The sequence below is a fragment of the Rousettus aegyptiacus genome, unplaced genomic scaffold, assembly GCF_014176215.1.
Source record: "Rousettus aegyptiacus isolate mRouAeg1 unplaced genomic scaffold, mRouAeg1.p scaffold_m13_p_3, whole genome shotgun sequence".
Taxonomy (NCBI): domain Eukaryota; kingdom Metazoa; phylum Chordata; class Mammalia; order Chiroptera; family Pteropodidae; genus Rousettus; species Rousettus aegyptiacus.
The window spans coordinates 50,763,048-50,779,965 of NW_023416306.1; the positions used below are offsets into that span (position 1 = coordinate 50,763,048).

Below are 16,918 nucleotides of genomic sequence, written 5' to 3' on the forward strand. Positions count from 1 at the left end.
TAATACTCTTTTGATTACTTCTGGGTAAATGTTACAAAATTAACCTCTAAAATAATATAGTCATGCATTCTGTTTGATGCCTTGAAAAGACTTAACCTGATGTATAGGAAATTTTATGTTACAAAATACTATTTGCTAAAAATTTTTAGACAATCTACTATAACAATTTTGATAGCTTGCCTAAAAGGAATCCACAGACAGTATACTACAAATTTAGTATAGATAGTTTTTGTGAATCTGTTTCTCCTTTCTTTCCTCCAAATGATTTGTGGGGGCTCCATAAATTTATTTATTTTTTATTTGAAGACTTGCACATAAAGTTTCTGCAGTGTTCTTTTACAACTTATATTTCCGAGAGGACATAGCATCCAGTTGCATGATCTCTGAAATGATTTTTCATCAGACACAAAAAAGCCCATGTAACAATCTTCCCTGAAGTATAGGGAAAAAAAAGTGAATGTTTTATGGAAGATATTATGCATTCAAAAAGGACTCAAATTAGATGTTCAGAAAAAAGACTCCTATTTTTTTTTTTCCCTCAAAAAGGACTCCTAAAGTTATCTCTTTCCCAATGAAGAAAATTAACATTATTAAGGAAGGTCAAGTGCTAGCAGAAACATATGACCATTTATTTTTTTATTATTATTTTTTACTTTAAAGCTTTGTAACTTTTGTTTTGCATATTGCTTGAGTCATCTTTGAGTCGCTTGCTTGCTTTTTATAATGTATACTTTTGAAAGCCTCAATTCTCAAAGAGTTTTAGAATTATAAAACTGAGTAGGTTGTTTCTCCTTGAAAATGAAACTTTAATCACAGGAATCTTCTTGAAAATGCTTCCATACTTTGTTGGAGCTAATTGTGGTAGAACTCTGTAAGCCAATTGTAGTTGAACTCTCTATGTTACTTTATCTTATTCATGTATAGTATAATTATTATAATTATGATTTTAAATAAGCAATCATTTGGAAGGGACATATTTTAGAAGATTTCCACATAAAGTAAGATTTTTTTTGTTTGGGAAAATATTGGCTCTGGACAATTTTTGATATGGGCTTATAGCTTCTTATAGGCATTTTTGTTGTTTATTACCAATTTTTAAAGTTACTATATTTTAGATTGTTCTTTAAATGGCATTTTCCCCTTTTGTTAGTTCTTGATTCTATTATAAATCATTTGTGTTTGTGTTCAGTGATTTTAGTTTTTCTTTGTTTCTTTTTTGTTCGTTTATTAACTATTTTGTGAACACCCACCTGTCAGTTATGGGCTAAGTGTTAGTGATATACCATGGTGAGCAAGACAGAATGGTCTTCAGGAAACTTACAGTTTAGCTATATAACTTTTAGCACTCCTACCTTATTTTCTAGCAGTAACAGAACCTTTGTTCTTAGCAAAATTTCAGTGGAATCCAAATTTTACATGGCACCCAAATCTTACACAGAATACTCATGCATAATCTAGAAAAAATATTTTCTGGAAAATACTGGCCTAGCACAGAGGGTTTCAAACTTTCATAAAAGTTTCTTCAGAAGGTCAATATAAAACTGAAAATAAAGGCAGGGCTGACCTGGCTAAAATGTGTATCGTGGGACTTTCTCACTAATTCCTTCCTCGTGGCACTGTCACGAAACCCTGGGGCCTGGAGGGTGGTGCCGTGGACAACATAAAATTATTTATTTGATCATCTGGTATTCGAAAAATCACTTTACTAGTCTACGGCCATGCTACCCTGAACAAGCCCAATCCCGTCTGATCTCAGAAGCTAAGTAGGGTCGGGCCTGGTTAGTACTTGGATGAGAAACCACTTAGGAATACCAGGTGCTGTAGGCGTAAAAAATAAAATAAAAAATAAGGGATTGTAAATTAATAATGTCCTTGTAATCTGTGGGGTCAGCCAAGGGGTGCCTTGCCTAAAAAACAAAAAAAATCACTTTACTACTGAATGTGTTATCTGTTACATATTGTGGAGAAGCCAGTGTTAAGAAGTAGAGATTTTATTTATGTTGTTTGTAGTTGATATTAATTTATAATACATAATATTTTTTTAAGGGAGAAAAACCCATTAGTACTGTGTAGGGCTCACTTAGATCTTAGAAAATATTCATTAGATTAGGTAATATTAAACGTATTATTTCTTGAAAATCAAGTTTTATGCAGTTACTGCCTTACTAAGTTATATAATACTGATTTTAGATAAAAGGTAGTATTAATTTCTCTGATTGCTCAGGATATTAATTACATGTATATGGATACTAAACAGCGTTTTGAATCCCAGATTAAAAACTACTGTTTATATTTCTAATGCTCAGTTATTCACTGAAGCACCCTTCTTAGGATTTTATTTTTCCCTGTGATTTCCTCACTTATGACTGCAGATATGGCTACTAGAGTTTCTTTTTTTCACCTGAGTGTTCTGTTTGGAAATGGGCCATAGATGGGCATAAGAGTGGGGCTAAGCTCTGGCTGAATTCCTTTCCTCAGGGGTTTTTATCTGGTGTTCTCGTAGGGCTTCAGCTTGAGCACTTCATCCTTTAGGCCAAGCTTGTAGGTGCCCAGCTTATATGTTCAGGACCGATGATGCTTAAGTGACACCTCCTTATAAATGCATTTATTGTAATTGTTGTAACCTCGGTTGCTCAGGAAGCCTATTCTGAGACTGATTTGTGAGCCAGAGATGTCTGGGACAATACTCCAGAAATAACATGTTAGGAGGGAGGAAAGCAGGGCTGAGCAGAAGGGTAAGTTAAAGTGCAGTAGAGTCCTGGGTAGATCTCACAGGCAGTTATGGGGCTGGCAGGGCCCTTTAGAATTGCTCCAAATTGAGACAAGGGGGCCAGGCCTTTATACTCAGACATAGATCATTCATTACATATGGGCCACCATCCTCTCCCTCTTCAGAGGCCAAGATCTTGAGGGAGTGAGGGTGACCTTGGGTGAGTATGGTGTAGGGCAAGGAGCTTCCCTTAGGTGATGGCAGTGAGGGCCTCATCCGGAATGGGGGCCTAGGCAATTGCCACAGCATCCCCTGTAGTCACACTTTTGTTTCTCACATTCATCTGTTTTTAAGAACTGAAGATGAAATAAGCAATATTCTATTTTCCACAATTAACTAATAAGACTATAATTTAAAATATTAATGCATAAACTTTAATAAATGCACAAATATTTAAACTGGTTAACATCATCAGTAATGTGAAAATGTAACATAAGCAAACATAAAATCTACAGTTCTTCAGCTTTCTTTTTGACACAATTAGAAATATGCCTTAATTAAAAAGTATATTGTATATTAACCATGTCAGAAATATTGAGTTTTGTGAAATATAACATAGTTACTATACTTTTTGATTCATGAAGTTTTCGCAATTAAACTTTGTAAGAAAAACTATAGTTAGTAGTTTAATGGCTCTCTACTTTGTATCTGCATTTTGTTTAAAATGCATTGTCTTTTGCTTGGTGCATAGTATAACTTTAGTTTAAAAGGCTAGTGATTTCTTTTTTTCAATTGTGTTTTAAAAGTGGGTAAAGGTTAAGAAGGATAGCTAGGAGAAGTATTCTGCTAGCAGCAGTCATAAAACTTTCTTTCAAAAGTCAGATAATCCTTCAGAGATAGTAGAGATTATTGTCAAGGGTGAGTATGTCCTTGGGAGGAACTGGTCCATTGTCTCTGTCCCTTCCAGTTGGCATTTTCATGGTGATTGCTGAGAAATCAAGAATGGAATGTGGGGCTGGAGAGCAAATCTTGGGCTTTGGAGTGAGATAGGTCTGGGGTTGGGAGTTGGCTCTATTATCCACCTTTGTATAAGTAAATTAATTACTCTAAACCTTGGTTTCCTCATCAGTAAAATGGAGGTACTAGTAATAGAACTTGTAGTACTGGATCTTAGCACAAAGTCTGAAGTATTATAAGTGCTCAATTAATGGTAACTGTGATGAGCTCCAGTGATATTTATTGGTCAGTTATTCTTTTCACTGAGCTTCTAACAAGATTATGCCAGTAAAAGAGGAGAGGGTCAATTTACAGTTTCATTTGTCAGAAAACTGTCACCTGGAGGATTGAGCTTGACTATTTAAGAGAGATGACTGAGCAAAACAAAAGGAAGAGCTATAAACAAAGGAGGAAAGTGTTCCTTAACGCAGTTGGGGAAGGGAGTAGAGGACAGCCCTGATTTTTAAGACTGACCTTCCTTAGCATGGCATGGACTTACAAGGGGTTCTCTCTCCCTTCTGTGGCTTGGGCTTGATAAGAATGCACTGGATGTCACAGGGTGGGTTGAAGCCGGGCTAGCAAGAGGTGCCAGCAATACCTGTTAGTTATACTGACAGAGGGACCCATGCAGCCACCTGTGTCAGACACCACAGTGACAGAGGTATGGGCAGTGGGTGGAGCTGAGAACATTTGTTTTGGGGCACATTACTGACAGGCCCCAGGGTTCCCAAATGAAATTAGGGGGGCTTTGAGGGAGTGATCTGAGAAATAGGAGTTACCGATTGAGAAATGCTGGAAAACACATCTAATGGACTGATGGACCAAGCATATCTTGAAAAGAGAAATTCAGAGACTACCAGTTCATAGAGAGAGATCGAATCAAAGAAATGTATCTAGTACATTTTGAAAATACAACTTTACTTACTGATAGTTTGAATGTCAACCTGATAATTATTCAGGTCAAGATAGTGTTTATATTACAACCACCAGGATAACACCATTTTAGGTCTATTCTTTGAGTAAACCACCCAAAGATGTGCTTAGAGGGACTATTCTGTTTTCCTCAGCCTTCAAATTAGATCTTTAAAAAAAAAATTCATAAAAGGCTGGTTTTAAATAAAAGATGACTTTGTAAATATCTAATTAGTGTATTTATAGATCATTAGTGATTCATAGTTTCTTAATAGAACTGTTTGTAATATTCATTTTATATGAAACAAAAGCATTGTCCTAAAGGTTAAATGAACAATTATAATTTCAACAAACTGGTATATACTGAAGGGTGTACAATGGTAGATACCTTATTTGTTGGTTTTCAAAGAATACAGAGAAGTACAAGACATATTCATATCTTCAAAGAATAAAGATTAGCTGCATAACTGAGCAATGGTGGCACATTGCAGAGTGCCCGGCTATGAACCAGACACTCACTATATAAGTAGGTTAAAAAGGATAATTCACGAGTAAATTTCCGGGTTGTGGTAGGCATTCTCTCTCCCACTGAACTCAGTGCTTCTCCAGACAAAAGTAGCTTATGCACTTCAAACAGCAGCTACCTCTAGAAAGTAATAGATAAGCACTGCATGAAAAATATATTGGAAGAGCTCTGGGAGGAAGAAAAGGGATGAGATTGCTGAGATTTATAATGGTCTGAGAAAGCTTCAAGCAGGAGGTGGAATATGGGCCAGGCTTGGGACTTTGGGATTTGAAGTAGAATGGAGAGGGCTGTTTGAGGTGCTGAGTGAGGTCAAAGCCCATGTGAGTGATAACAATAATTCATTGAGAGTAGACTGTTGACATTTAAGGTGGGGGCTAAATTGGGGTGGAGTGGATTCTTGAAAGCCAGGCATTAAGGAATAACGGTTTTTATGCTCTGATAGTGATGTGAGGACTGTAGCCGCCTAGGGAGAAACAGGCAGAGAGTTCAGTTATGATTACAGTCTTAGCTGGGGGCAGATCAAGGTTGAAATTTAGGTGATGCTCTAGGGAGATGGATATGAGGCTTTGAGGCTATGGAGTGGATGGGGCTTGTGGATGGACAAGGGGAGTAGAGAATATGAGAAATAAAGGAGAGGTGGTTTTGATAGTTCCAGTTTGGAAGGCTAGAGGGAAATGGAGCTGTGAACTGAAATGGGAATGCTAGGAGGAATAACCTTAACTTAGAGGAGGAAATATGAATTTGATCTTGCATGTGCTGAGACTTTGAAGTGATGGGATACTTACATAGAAACCTCTGGCAGGTGTCAGGGCCATAAAGTAGGACTCCTTTGAGTGAGACACTAACTGTAATAATCCCCTCTGCATAAGGGGCTTCCAGCTTGCCTTTACTTAATAACCAGTTCTCCCTGCTAGATAGAATTTAAACAGGGAAGAAAAGTGACACAATCTGATTGGGCTAGGGAGAGCAAGGCTTAAGGCAGGGTTGACTAGTTAAGAGGCTGCAGTAGTAATGTGTATCATAGGGAAAAGTGGCCTGGACTAAGGTGGTGGCAGTGAGGATAGAGAAATATAGGCAGATTCATGAGCACTCTCTTGAACAGGTAAAAGGTAGAACATGTAAAAGTTGGGGATTGATTAAATAAGAGGAATGCAACCACAATGCTCATGTTTCTGGGCAGTTAGTTGTATGGGGAACTCTGGAGGAGAAGCAGGCCTGGCAGGAAAATGATGGAGGATTAAGCTTTGGACACATTGTTTGAGGGCTCCCAAATGGACTCGTTCAGTAGCTGATTGGGTTTAGAGGTTCAGAGCTCAGGAGACACATGTGGAATGGAGGCGTGGTTCAGCAGCACGTGGATGATCTTGAAGCCTTGAGTGCATGAAGGTGATTCTCTCAGGGAAAGATGTAGAAGCACTGAAACACGGAGCCCTGGGGAGCGTCAGTGTTGGGTATGGCGAAAGCAGAAGGTAGAAAATCACTGGCAATGAGTTGGACTATGAAACCCAAGGGAAACGTTTTAAGGAACTAATAAAAAAATTCAGATAGGACAAGTTAGGAAAAGACTAAAAAAATACGGTAATCTTTGTCTAAGAAGTTAGTTATATTGAGAGTGATGAAAATAGGATCCAGATTGCACTGGATTCTAGTGTGAATGGGTATCAAGAATGCAGCAAGCACTGGAAGTATGTGTAAAGGGAAGGAAAGAAAGCAGATAGATGGAGGCAGGACGACGGACTCAGAGAAGTTATCTATCTATTCCTCCCTTGTTCCCTCTATCTAGACGGTAGAGCTAATCATGTTTAAAGGCTGATGGCAGAGGATCAGAGGAGTGGGCAAGGAGGCAGTATTTTTACATAATTATTTTTAAAAATATTGAGAATTGCTTAGTGTTCCCACAGAGTAGTAGTATCTTAAACAAATGAACAAAACCTCGGATGTTACTGGAGCATCAGGATTTCAAATTTCTTAAAAGCATGCTAGTGATTCAGGTTTTTTTTTAGGGCTGTTTCTCTCTATGGCTTGCTCTTATTCAGAGCATTTTGTTTCTGTTGTAGTTTGATAATGGCTTACTGATTTTTAAAATTGTTTAGATAAAAAATATTAACATAGTCTTATGAAGTTGGAACCTTTTGCTGATTGAGTTATATTTATTACTCATTTTTGTTTCCTTTTTGTCAAAGAATTAGGTCGTTTTCAGTGCTGGCTGCTACATTCATAGAAACTACATTTTTAGGGCAGTTATATTGGGAAATTAGATTCCCCTGCCCTCCCCATGCCATTTAAGTGGAAGTTTGGTAAACAGCCTGCCCATCTTCCTTGAGTACACTTTGTCCTTCACAGCCCATGGACTGTCTATGCATTATAACCCTGGGTAAGAATGACAAGAAGGCAAGGCAAAATGGGATACCATGCTGAAAATGTGGAGTCCTGGGAGATGCTTAAGTCCTGGGAGACAGAAAGTTTTGATTGAAATAGACATTTGAATGGATCAGAAAGTTTAAACTGACAGTGGTTGGTCCCAAGTATGACAGGATGACCCTGTAGTCAGGAAATGAGGTATTGGCTTATACCATTACTTCCCCTTTCTTCTCATTTCCCACTTTTATGATGTTTTTCTTCTTCCTGTACCCTTTGTCTTCTCCACATCTTCCGTCTTCATGGAACAGAAACATGATTCATCATTTGAGAGCAAGTCAGCAAATGCTTACTGAGCATCCGCTCAGCTGGTGCTTTGCTGTAGGGTAAAGACGCGAGCTTGAGAGAAGAGCAGGGAGATAGAAACGTAAAAAAAATGAAATTCTGAGTGCTGTGATGGAAGCCTGTATCCGTCTGGTTGACAGAGCAAAAGAGGGAGTGGAAAGCTCTCCCTGTGGGTTACTCAAGCAGAGATTGGTAAAAGGAGCAGGTGTCTTTGTTGACTGCACAGGGGGATGGTAAGGGCATACAAAACTCGGGAATAGGGGTTAGAAAGAAGTGGAGGTTTGAAAACAAGGGCACTATAAGGAGCTTCAGGAAGTTTGGTAAAGCCAGAGAGCAGGATTTGATTAGGACATTTGGTCAATAGATACAACTGAAGAGGTGTCAAGATTGTAGCAGATCTCTGTGCCCTGTAAAGGAGTTTAGCTTCTATTCTTCAGGTTACAGTCAGCCATTGGAGGCCCAGAGCATTGTCATGATTGAATCAGTAGTGTGCAGAGATGATTTTAGCACACTGTGAGGGGGGGGTAGTTTGGAAGGGTACAGCAGGGAGTGGGGAGTCCACCTGTAATGGTCAGTTATATCTTAGTGACTTGAACAGCATCAAGGAGATGTACTCAGAGCCTTATAATCATGTGTAATGTATGGAGAAAATACCTCCAGAGAAGTTTTATTAGAACCTTTGTAGATGACGACTTGACCAAATGTTGGCTATGTGATTTTGCCACAGAATTGTTGTGAGGATTAATTGAAAGTCTGTGTCAAGGATATTCTTTATTTTTATATTTTAGGTATGGTGGACATCAAGCAGTTTAAGGCAGTTCTGACATTCCTGTTGAGGATAGGAATCCTAAAATTGTCCCTGGTGTCTTGTAGGTGCTTAGTAGGACTGTGAAATATTTTTAGACATATAAATAAGTAGTGATACTTTTTTCAAATTTAAGATTTAATTGTTTTAGAGTTGAGATATTCTAGTTCATCTTCAGTGGTGATACCTTTGAGAGGTTTTAGAAACCAAAAGTCTTCCCTGCCTCTTTTCCCCCTTCTTATTAGTTCATATTAACTTGCACATGGTAGTCAGTCAGTCAGCAATAGCTGTATCTCTTCCCTCTTTCACTTATGTGGAAAATGCCTTGAGTTCTTCCTGTAAAGTTTTACATGTGTGTGTAAATGCTCTGCATGGCCAGTGCTCAGTAACTATCTGTTGAATTGAAGTTGATTATATCAAAGTGATTTTTGGGGGAGTATTTTGTTATAGCAGCTTGAAAAGACTAAGACAACTTACTGTCCTTTGTTCATAGACCTCGGGTGGACCTTGAGCTTATTTGGGGAATTCTGTAAGTTACTTGTATATGAAACATTAGACAGCTCTATACGGTTTCATCTGCATTGGGCTATAAAAGATTTGAACATATGATTTAAACATTATTTTACAAAGAATAGGATCAATAACACAGAAGAGAGAACCATACAGAATATGTCACAGGTATCAACATGCAAATGAATAAGTTCAGTTTATACTAGGTAACGACTAAACCAGGGAAGAAAAGAGGGTCTGCCCCTTGAAGTCGTTTTCTCTCAGTTGTGCTTTACAGAGTGCGAATGCAGTGTGGCTTTTGGTCTGAGGATTCAGTTCTGCTCAGGAAAATTTGTAAGAGGCTGTGATTGAGAGGAGGTTTTTAACCTTTGATGATTTCTGAAACTGTTAAACTATAGCAATGGTTGGTTAACTATGTGAATTTTATTAACAATCAGTTATAGTCTTAAAATGAACTGGATTTTGGGGGAAGTTTTTAGTTTATTAATCCTTTCGTAATAAATCTGCAGAATCACCACTGTCATTGCAGAATCTTTACTCCTTTTTTTTTTTTTTCTACCAGTACCAGCATTCGTCTTTGCAGTCTTTCTGACTTTTTTTTCATTTTGTTCTCACATTCCTTTTGGTGCTTTGTTGAAGTCTTTTCCTTCTCATACAGGCTGCGCCTTGCAAGTTTGTGGGTTCATTTTTCTTTGTATGATCCAAGGAATTGTAAATCATGCCAAAGCCAGTTCTTTGCCACCACCAAAGTGGGTTCTGAATCCAAATACAAAGTTGACATTTGGTGGGGTTTTATACATTTTGGTTAGTTTTTCCCCAATTTTTTTTGTCTTAGGTACTCTTGCCTTCCCAGGGTGAAGGATGTGAATGACCATTTGTTTTCACTGTAGTAGTTGGTTGGTCCCGATAGTTACTGTGGTGTTCACGATGGCAGTTGATCTTCAGGCAGCCAGTGAGGAAAAAAGCTGGATCTTTTATAGAATGTGAAAATAGACTGAAACACTCTCTAAATCTGTTAAGAAAATAAATAAATCATCTACCTATAATAGGAACAGCTGTACCTGGGAAATAGTATACTTGTAGAAAAGAGTTATTAAGGAGATAGGCCAATAAGGGCTACCTGGGAGGAGAGGTATGATGGGATTGATTGAGATCTTAGAATGAGTAAACAGAGGGTCAGAGTTGGGGTAGAACATTTCACCTTACCTTTGCCCCTTCCTTCTGCAGATGAACATACTTATGTTTTCCGTGAACAGATAGTTGACCTTTAGATTAAGGAGCTTTAGCTTTGATGTCGATTTTTCAGAAATGTGAATAAGGATATATAACTGTCTCCATCCACATCTGACCCTTTGTGGGCAGGTATACCCCTTACACTTGTGCATGCATGTATGTATGTATGGCATGGGGGAGGTGACCCTGTTTGGGGTGTGTGTGTGTGTATATATGTATGTATATATATTCGCGTGTATATATACATACGTATATATATATTTGTGTGTATATATACATATATGTGTGTGTGTATATATATACACACACATACACACAGATATATACATATACGCTCACACGTGCACGCACACACATACACACACACACACAAAAACACATATAATGTTCTTCCTTTTCTGGGCATATGTGGTGATCTAAACCAGGGATTAAAAACTGGTAAGAAGGGGCCATAAATATACATTGAGTGATTATCATATAGTTATGCTAAAATTTTATCTTCTCAATTCAGTTGGAATAATTTCATTAACAGTGCCTTAAGGAACAGGATATATGGTTGAATTTTCCTTTAGAGAATTGCCTAGTTACCTCGGATCCAATTAAGTTTTGCATGTGTTATCAGTGTTAAATGCAACCAAGTGTGGTGTTAAGTAAAATTAGAAAAGCTATTTTAGTAAAAAGTAACTTAAACTTAATATATATTGAGCTAGTAAATGTGGCAACTATAAGTCTTAAGAATAACATTTTTAGTTAAAACATGAAATGATCATTTTACTTTATTTTTAATTTCCTTACTTTTCCTTATTAAAACTACCTAGAAAATTTAGTATTTGGGTAGCATATTGTGAAATTATTGTTTTAAAATTTGTTAGGTTCACAGTGAATAAGTTCAAGTATTTTACTTTTGAAAACATCAGGAAATAGAAATGAGTATTTCTCTTTTTCAAAGGTGAAAAATTATTTCTAAAATCAAGATTTTAGAAGTCATGGAATCATGAAGTAAATAAAAGCTGCCTTTTTATGGCTGGAGATTTTTATGTTTAACATCTATTGGAAAAGCACAATGTTCTGACAAAGGTTTGGTAGAAATAATAATGCCACTATAATAATTTTGTGTTCTTCTTGTCAGTAAAAACATTTTAAAAGGTTAAACTCCGACAACCCAGTTTTTCTTGAAAACAAAGGCCAACTAACCAGCCATAAAACAAAAATAAACAACCAAAAATAGCCCTGGATTGCTGGAGTGCTGAGTGTTGGGAGAGACATTCTAGTCTCCATGCCGTGACTGGCTGCATCCTTGGTCAAGCAGCTTACTTATTGGCCTTTGTTCCCTAATCTTTAAAGTGAACTTAGGATGGCCAGCTAGAGTATTAAAATAAATGATTTATGAGTTTATTTTTCTTTTCTCTGATATCCAAGGAATATGACTCTGTGATTGGTTGGTTTCTAATTTCAGTTCATCTAAGTGGAGTATGGTGTTGAATTTTTTAACATGACCTTATTTAGGAATAGACATCCTTAGGGTACTAGCTGAACCATTATAAAGCTAAAATATTTGTCTTTAAAATTTTAGGTATGCAATACCCCCGGAGCATGGGAAACGACTTGAAAGACTAGCTCAAGGTAAACTTGTTTTCTGTGTTTATCATCTAGATAAGTTCTTTGTTTTCAAGGTATTTTTACAGTGTAGAATGTCAATCTGTTAATTTTATTCTAGTCAAGTTATTGGCTTTAAAATGTTTTTATAATTGAATAGTTGAAGTTTTTCACATTAATGTCTGCATATTTTTCCTGGTTGCATAATCTTAGTTATTTTAGTTGACTGCTTAGTATTTCATCAGGTGATTGCACTTAACCTATTTTGGTTATTTCCAATTTCTTTTTCATATAATGTATTTAACATTATTTTGTCAATAAATATTTTCTTCCTTTATCTCACATCCCTGGGATAAATTCCAAAAAGCAGTGATGCTGCATCTCAGGTGCAGGTGTTTTATGAATACTTTTCATGTTGCTGTATCATTTCACCAAAGGGTGACTTCTGACACCCAGTTCTTATTTGGTCTCCTGGGCCTGGGACTGCTCTTGTGGAGATATGAAAGTGAATGTCCCTAGGTTACTGGATGAGCATGAGATTATATGTTTTAGACTGGCAAAATTAAGCGTACTTTACTGGAACTCAAAACATTTTTTTTATAGCTTTGTACATTGTTATTGCTGAGAAGTCTCTTGATGGTTTCACTTGCTGCCTACTCATGTCTGCAGGGAATATCTTTCCTTTTTTCTTCTCTGTTTTAAAGATACACCAGGTTACTTTACATTCCTTGATTCTTTTCCCTTGTGTAAGCAGGGGATGTAAAGCACAGCATAGAGAATATAGTCAGTAATATTGTGATAACTATGTGTGGTGCCAGGTGAGTCTAGACTTATCTAGGTGGGGGGTGGTCACTTTGTAAATTATATAAATGTTAACCACTATGCTGTATACCTGAAATTAATATAAAATAATATTGAATGTCAACTGTAATTGAAAAATAAAAAAAATGGTAAAAGCAAGGGAAAAAATCAGATTCATCCTCTGTCGGCCTCATCATCTGTTTTGCTTGCTACCCTTACCATGGGAGAAGTAGGCTGTCACACTGGAAGGACACCATGACTATGTCATTACCAAGTATGGTCTCATATTGAATGGCCAAATTATAATAAAAAGCAATATAATAAAAAAGGAAGAAGCTGACTGGTAGTGACTTATTTCCAGGGCAAAGTGAAGTTTCATTGAGTGACAGCTAAGAATAAGACATTTGGCCTTTATCCAGGATTGAATCTTCAGTGAGTATTTCCCTTTTAGTCAGGTACTAATCCAAATTTCATTGGTATGTTAGGTTTGCCTTCTAGTAAGAGAAGAATTTTGTTTCTACTTTATATATGTTTTCTTTTAATAATGAAATGGCACATTGAGAACCACTATTCTTTGACTTGACAATTCTGAACAGAAATTGTTAATAACATCTAAAGGTTACTTTCCTCCAAATTATAGAAGAGTATTAGAAGGAACAGTTACATATCACATTTGTAAGAAGCTAATAACTATGAAGACTTAGTGTTTTTATAATGTAATACATTATAGTAATACTACCAGTATAATTGTAATCTTGAACCTTGTTAGGGACTGTTTTCATGAATATTAGGGTAGATGAATCCTGGTTCTGAATAATAGATTGAAACACAGCTTAGAAAATGATTACCAAAATCTTTAAATACATAGGCAGTGATTGAACTTTGTGCTAAATCTATATGCTGAACTCTTTCTCTATAATAATTATTCTATCATTTTCGATTTACTTCATCACTAGAGAACTTTTAAAATGGAACCAATATAAACTTTATAGTATGGAGTCACATGCTAAAATTTTAGCTAGAATCTGTGTGTAAACACTTTCATGTAATCTAATTGAAAATGACATTCTAGGAAAATGGGTGCCACTTGTTAAATCAGTAAGAGGTTAATAAACTTGAAAAATGAACGAGAACTTTAAACTCAACTGCATGTTTATTATTTTTGCAGCATTGAGAAATAACATACGGAAAAGACCCTATAAAGTAGTAGAGGATTCCTATCCGCTGGCCAGATGTCAGCCAAATTAATTGAATTCTGCTAAATAATTAAAATGATAAAATAACACAGTAAATGTGATGGAAGATTGTAGGATGTCTAGGTCAAGGCAGCACTTGATACATGAAATGAAAAGCAGCCTCAGATATTTTCCATTATCTTGTCTGCACATCATAATTATCATACTTGCCTTTTATGCATGAATGCTTTCATCTTTAGTTTCTATTGAAATCTTGATTGACTGTGGCACCTACAAATATTTTATCTGAAACACATTAGGCCTACATCTAATAAAGCCAGGAGTTTGATTTTGCCCTTCAGCTGCTTTCTCATTTATACAAGTTTTTTTCAATATTACACAGACATAAATGTAATAAAAAATCTCAAGTGAATTGTTGCAATTTTTATACTTGTTATGTTCACCTATAATGCCATTGCATTCTTTCTAATTTTTGGTTTGATACAGTTGAATGGAAAGTATAAAGGAGAATAGAGACATAATATTAAATCATGAATGACAGTTTTGAAGATTTTCAGAATGTCTAAATCTCATCTATTTTAGAAATAAGACAATATCTTTGCTGTTCTATTAAGTTAAGCAAAATATGGATTAACGACATTTGGGAATGGCTAAAAACTTTTGTGAAGGACTATATTACATTGGTTTCTTGTTATGAATAAAATGCCTATACTTAAAAAAAATTAAAGATTATTTACTTTGGTCAAAATTTTGGTTAATGGAAAGAGAATATGTGAGGTAGGATTTTGTACAGCTGATTTGGAAAGTATGAATGATCAGCAGGAATCTTGTTTCAAATGTCAGTGTGGTAAAGGTGAATAAATTGATTCTTTTAGATCTTTACATTTACTTGTAACAAGTGTTTTTAGTTTAGACTTATTAAAAAAGCAACACTCAGCAAAAAGGAACAGAAGAATCATTATTACAAAGGATTAATTAGTTAATGGTTTTGTAAAGTTATTTTCGGGGTGTGCGTGTATGTGTTTAAATGGCTAATAATGTTGATTTAAGCCTGTGGAGCAGAGTCATAGCCTGATATGCCGGGATTGTACTTCCAGGAGGTAGACCAGGGTCTGTGATAGGATACAGGCAGTCTGTGGACTCTCTGAAATCATATTTGGAATTGGGCATATATGTGTATTCCTGAGGTGCTATCATCAAATCCCTTAAGAGGGTTCGGTCTAAAAGAGATTACGAACCAATGCTATCAAGAGACTAGAAGAGCAGCAAGAAATGTCATTTTAAATTTTTGAACAGATTTTAAGTCGACCTATTCTTATACCTCTGTCTTGAAATTAGGAAAATGTAGTTTTATGAGATCTCAAAATTGCAAGTGCATTATTCTCTTAAGCATTCATTTAGCTGATGGTCTGAAAATATTATGTTAAAATGTCTGGTTTTGAAAGGATAATAAATATCCCTCATTATAAACAATGAATTTTAAGAGGCCCCTTAAGCCATAAAATATGAAGAAGTTCAGTGATATATCCATTGCCTTTATGCCTAACTCATCTTCAGGCATGGAGATCAATGTGTATGTTTGTTTTCATCTTACTATCAGCTAAGTTGCATGAAGAATAAGTGAAATAATCCTTAAATTTAATTTCCTCATAATTTGGTGTTAGATATCAATGTCTGTTTTTAAAATTTTGACTATTTTATAACCAGCCATGTTCCTAAATCCTGGTAGGATTATAGACATTGGGCAATAATCAAAAATTAAAAATATTGCAAAGAAACCCAAAACACCAATTTAAAAAGATATTCTCCCTTGTGGTCATTGTAGTAGTGTTTACAATAGTCAAGGTATGGAAACAGCCTAAATATCTATCAACAGATGAATGGATAAAGAAGATATTGTACATATATACAATGGAATATTACTCAGCCATAAACAGAATGAAATCTTGCCATTTGCAACAGTGTGGATGGACCTAGAGGATATTATACTAAGTGAAATAAGTCAGAGAAAGACAAATACTGTATGATTTCACTTATATGTGGAATCTAAAAAACAAGATAAACGAACATTCAAAACAGAAACAAACTCATAGATACTGAGAATAAATTGATGGTTACCAGGTGGAAGGGTGATTGAGGGGATGGGTGAAAAATGTGACGGGATCAAGAAGTACAAATTAGCAGTTACAAAAATAGTCACAGGGATTGTGAAAAATAGTACAGCATAGGGAATATAGTCAATAAAACCTAAAAATAGAACTAGCAATTCTAATTCTAGCTGATCTAGCTGTTCTACTTCTGAATCTATATCTGAAGAAACTGAAATCACTGTCTTCAAGAAATATCTGCAGCCCTGTGTTCATTGAAGCATTATTAAAATAGCCAAGATGGAGAAACAACCTATTTATCCATTGACATGTGAACGGATAAAGCAAATGTGTTATATAGATACAATTGGATATTATTCAGCCTTGAGAAAGAAGAAAATCTTGCCATTTCTTTAAACATGGATGAACTTGAGGGCATTATGCTAAGTGAAATAAGCCAGAGAAAGATAAATACTCTTATGATCTCACTTACATGTGGAATCTAAAAAACCCGAACTTATAGATACAGATACTAGATTGGTGGTTGCCAGAGGCAGGGGATGGGGGAAATTGGTGAAGGTGGCCAGAAAGTACAAACTTCCAATTAGAAGATATGTAAATTATGAGGATGTACTACTATACAGTATAATGACTATAGTTAACAATACTGTATTGAAAGTTGCTAAGTGAGTAGATTTTAAAACTTCTCACTACATACAAAAAATACTGTAACTGTGAGGTAATGGATGTTACCTAAACATTATTGTGGTAATTTCATAATGCGTACATATCCCAAATCATTACATTGTATACCTTAAACTTATATATGCTATATGTCAATTA

At 35.9% G+C, this 16,918-nt stretch overlaps 1 protein-coding gene and 1 pseudogene across 5 annotated transcripts in view; both read left to right on the plus strand.

Annotated features, from left to right (window-relative positions):
* Nucleotides 1-16,918, plus strand: part of KDM4C (lysine demethylase 4C) — a 335,813-nt gene that overhangs the window by 78,410 nt on the left and 240,485 nt on the right. For all 5 annotated transcript variants that reach the window (XM_016161837.2, XM_016161838.2, XM_016161836.2 and 2 more), the window contains one exon: nt 11,969-12,018. In XM_016161837.2, the coding sequence (XP_016017323.2) occupies nt 11,969-12,018 (50 nt within the window). The remainder of the gene's footprint in view (nt 1-11,968; nt 12,019-16,918) is intronic.
* LOC118601477 lies at nt 1,709-1,827 on the plus strand (annotated as a pseudogene).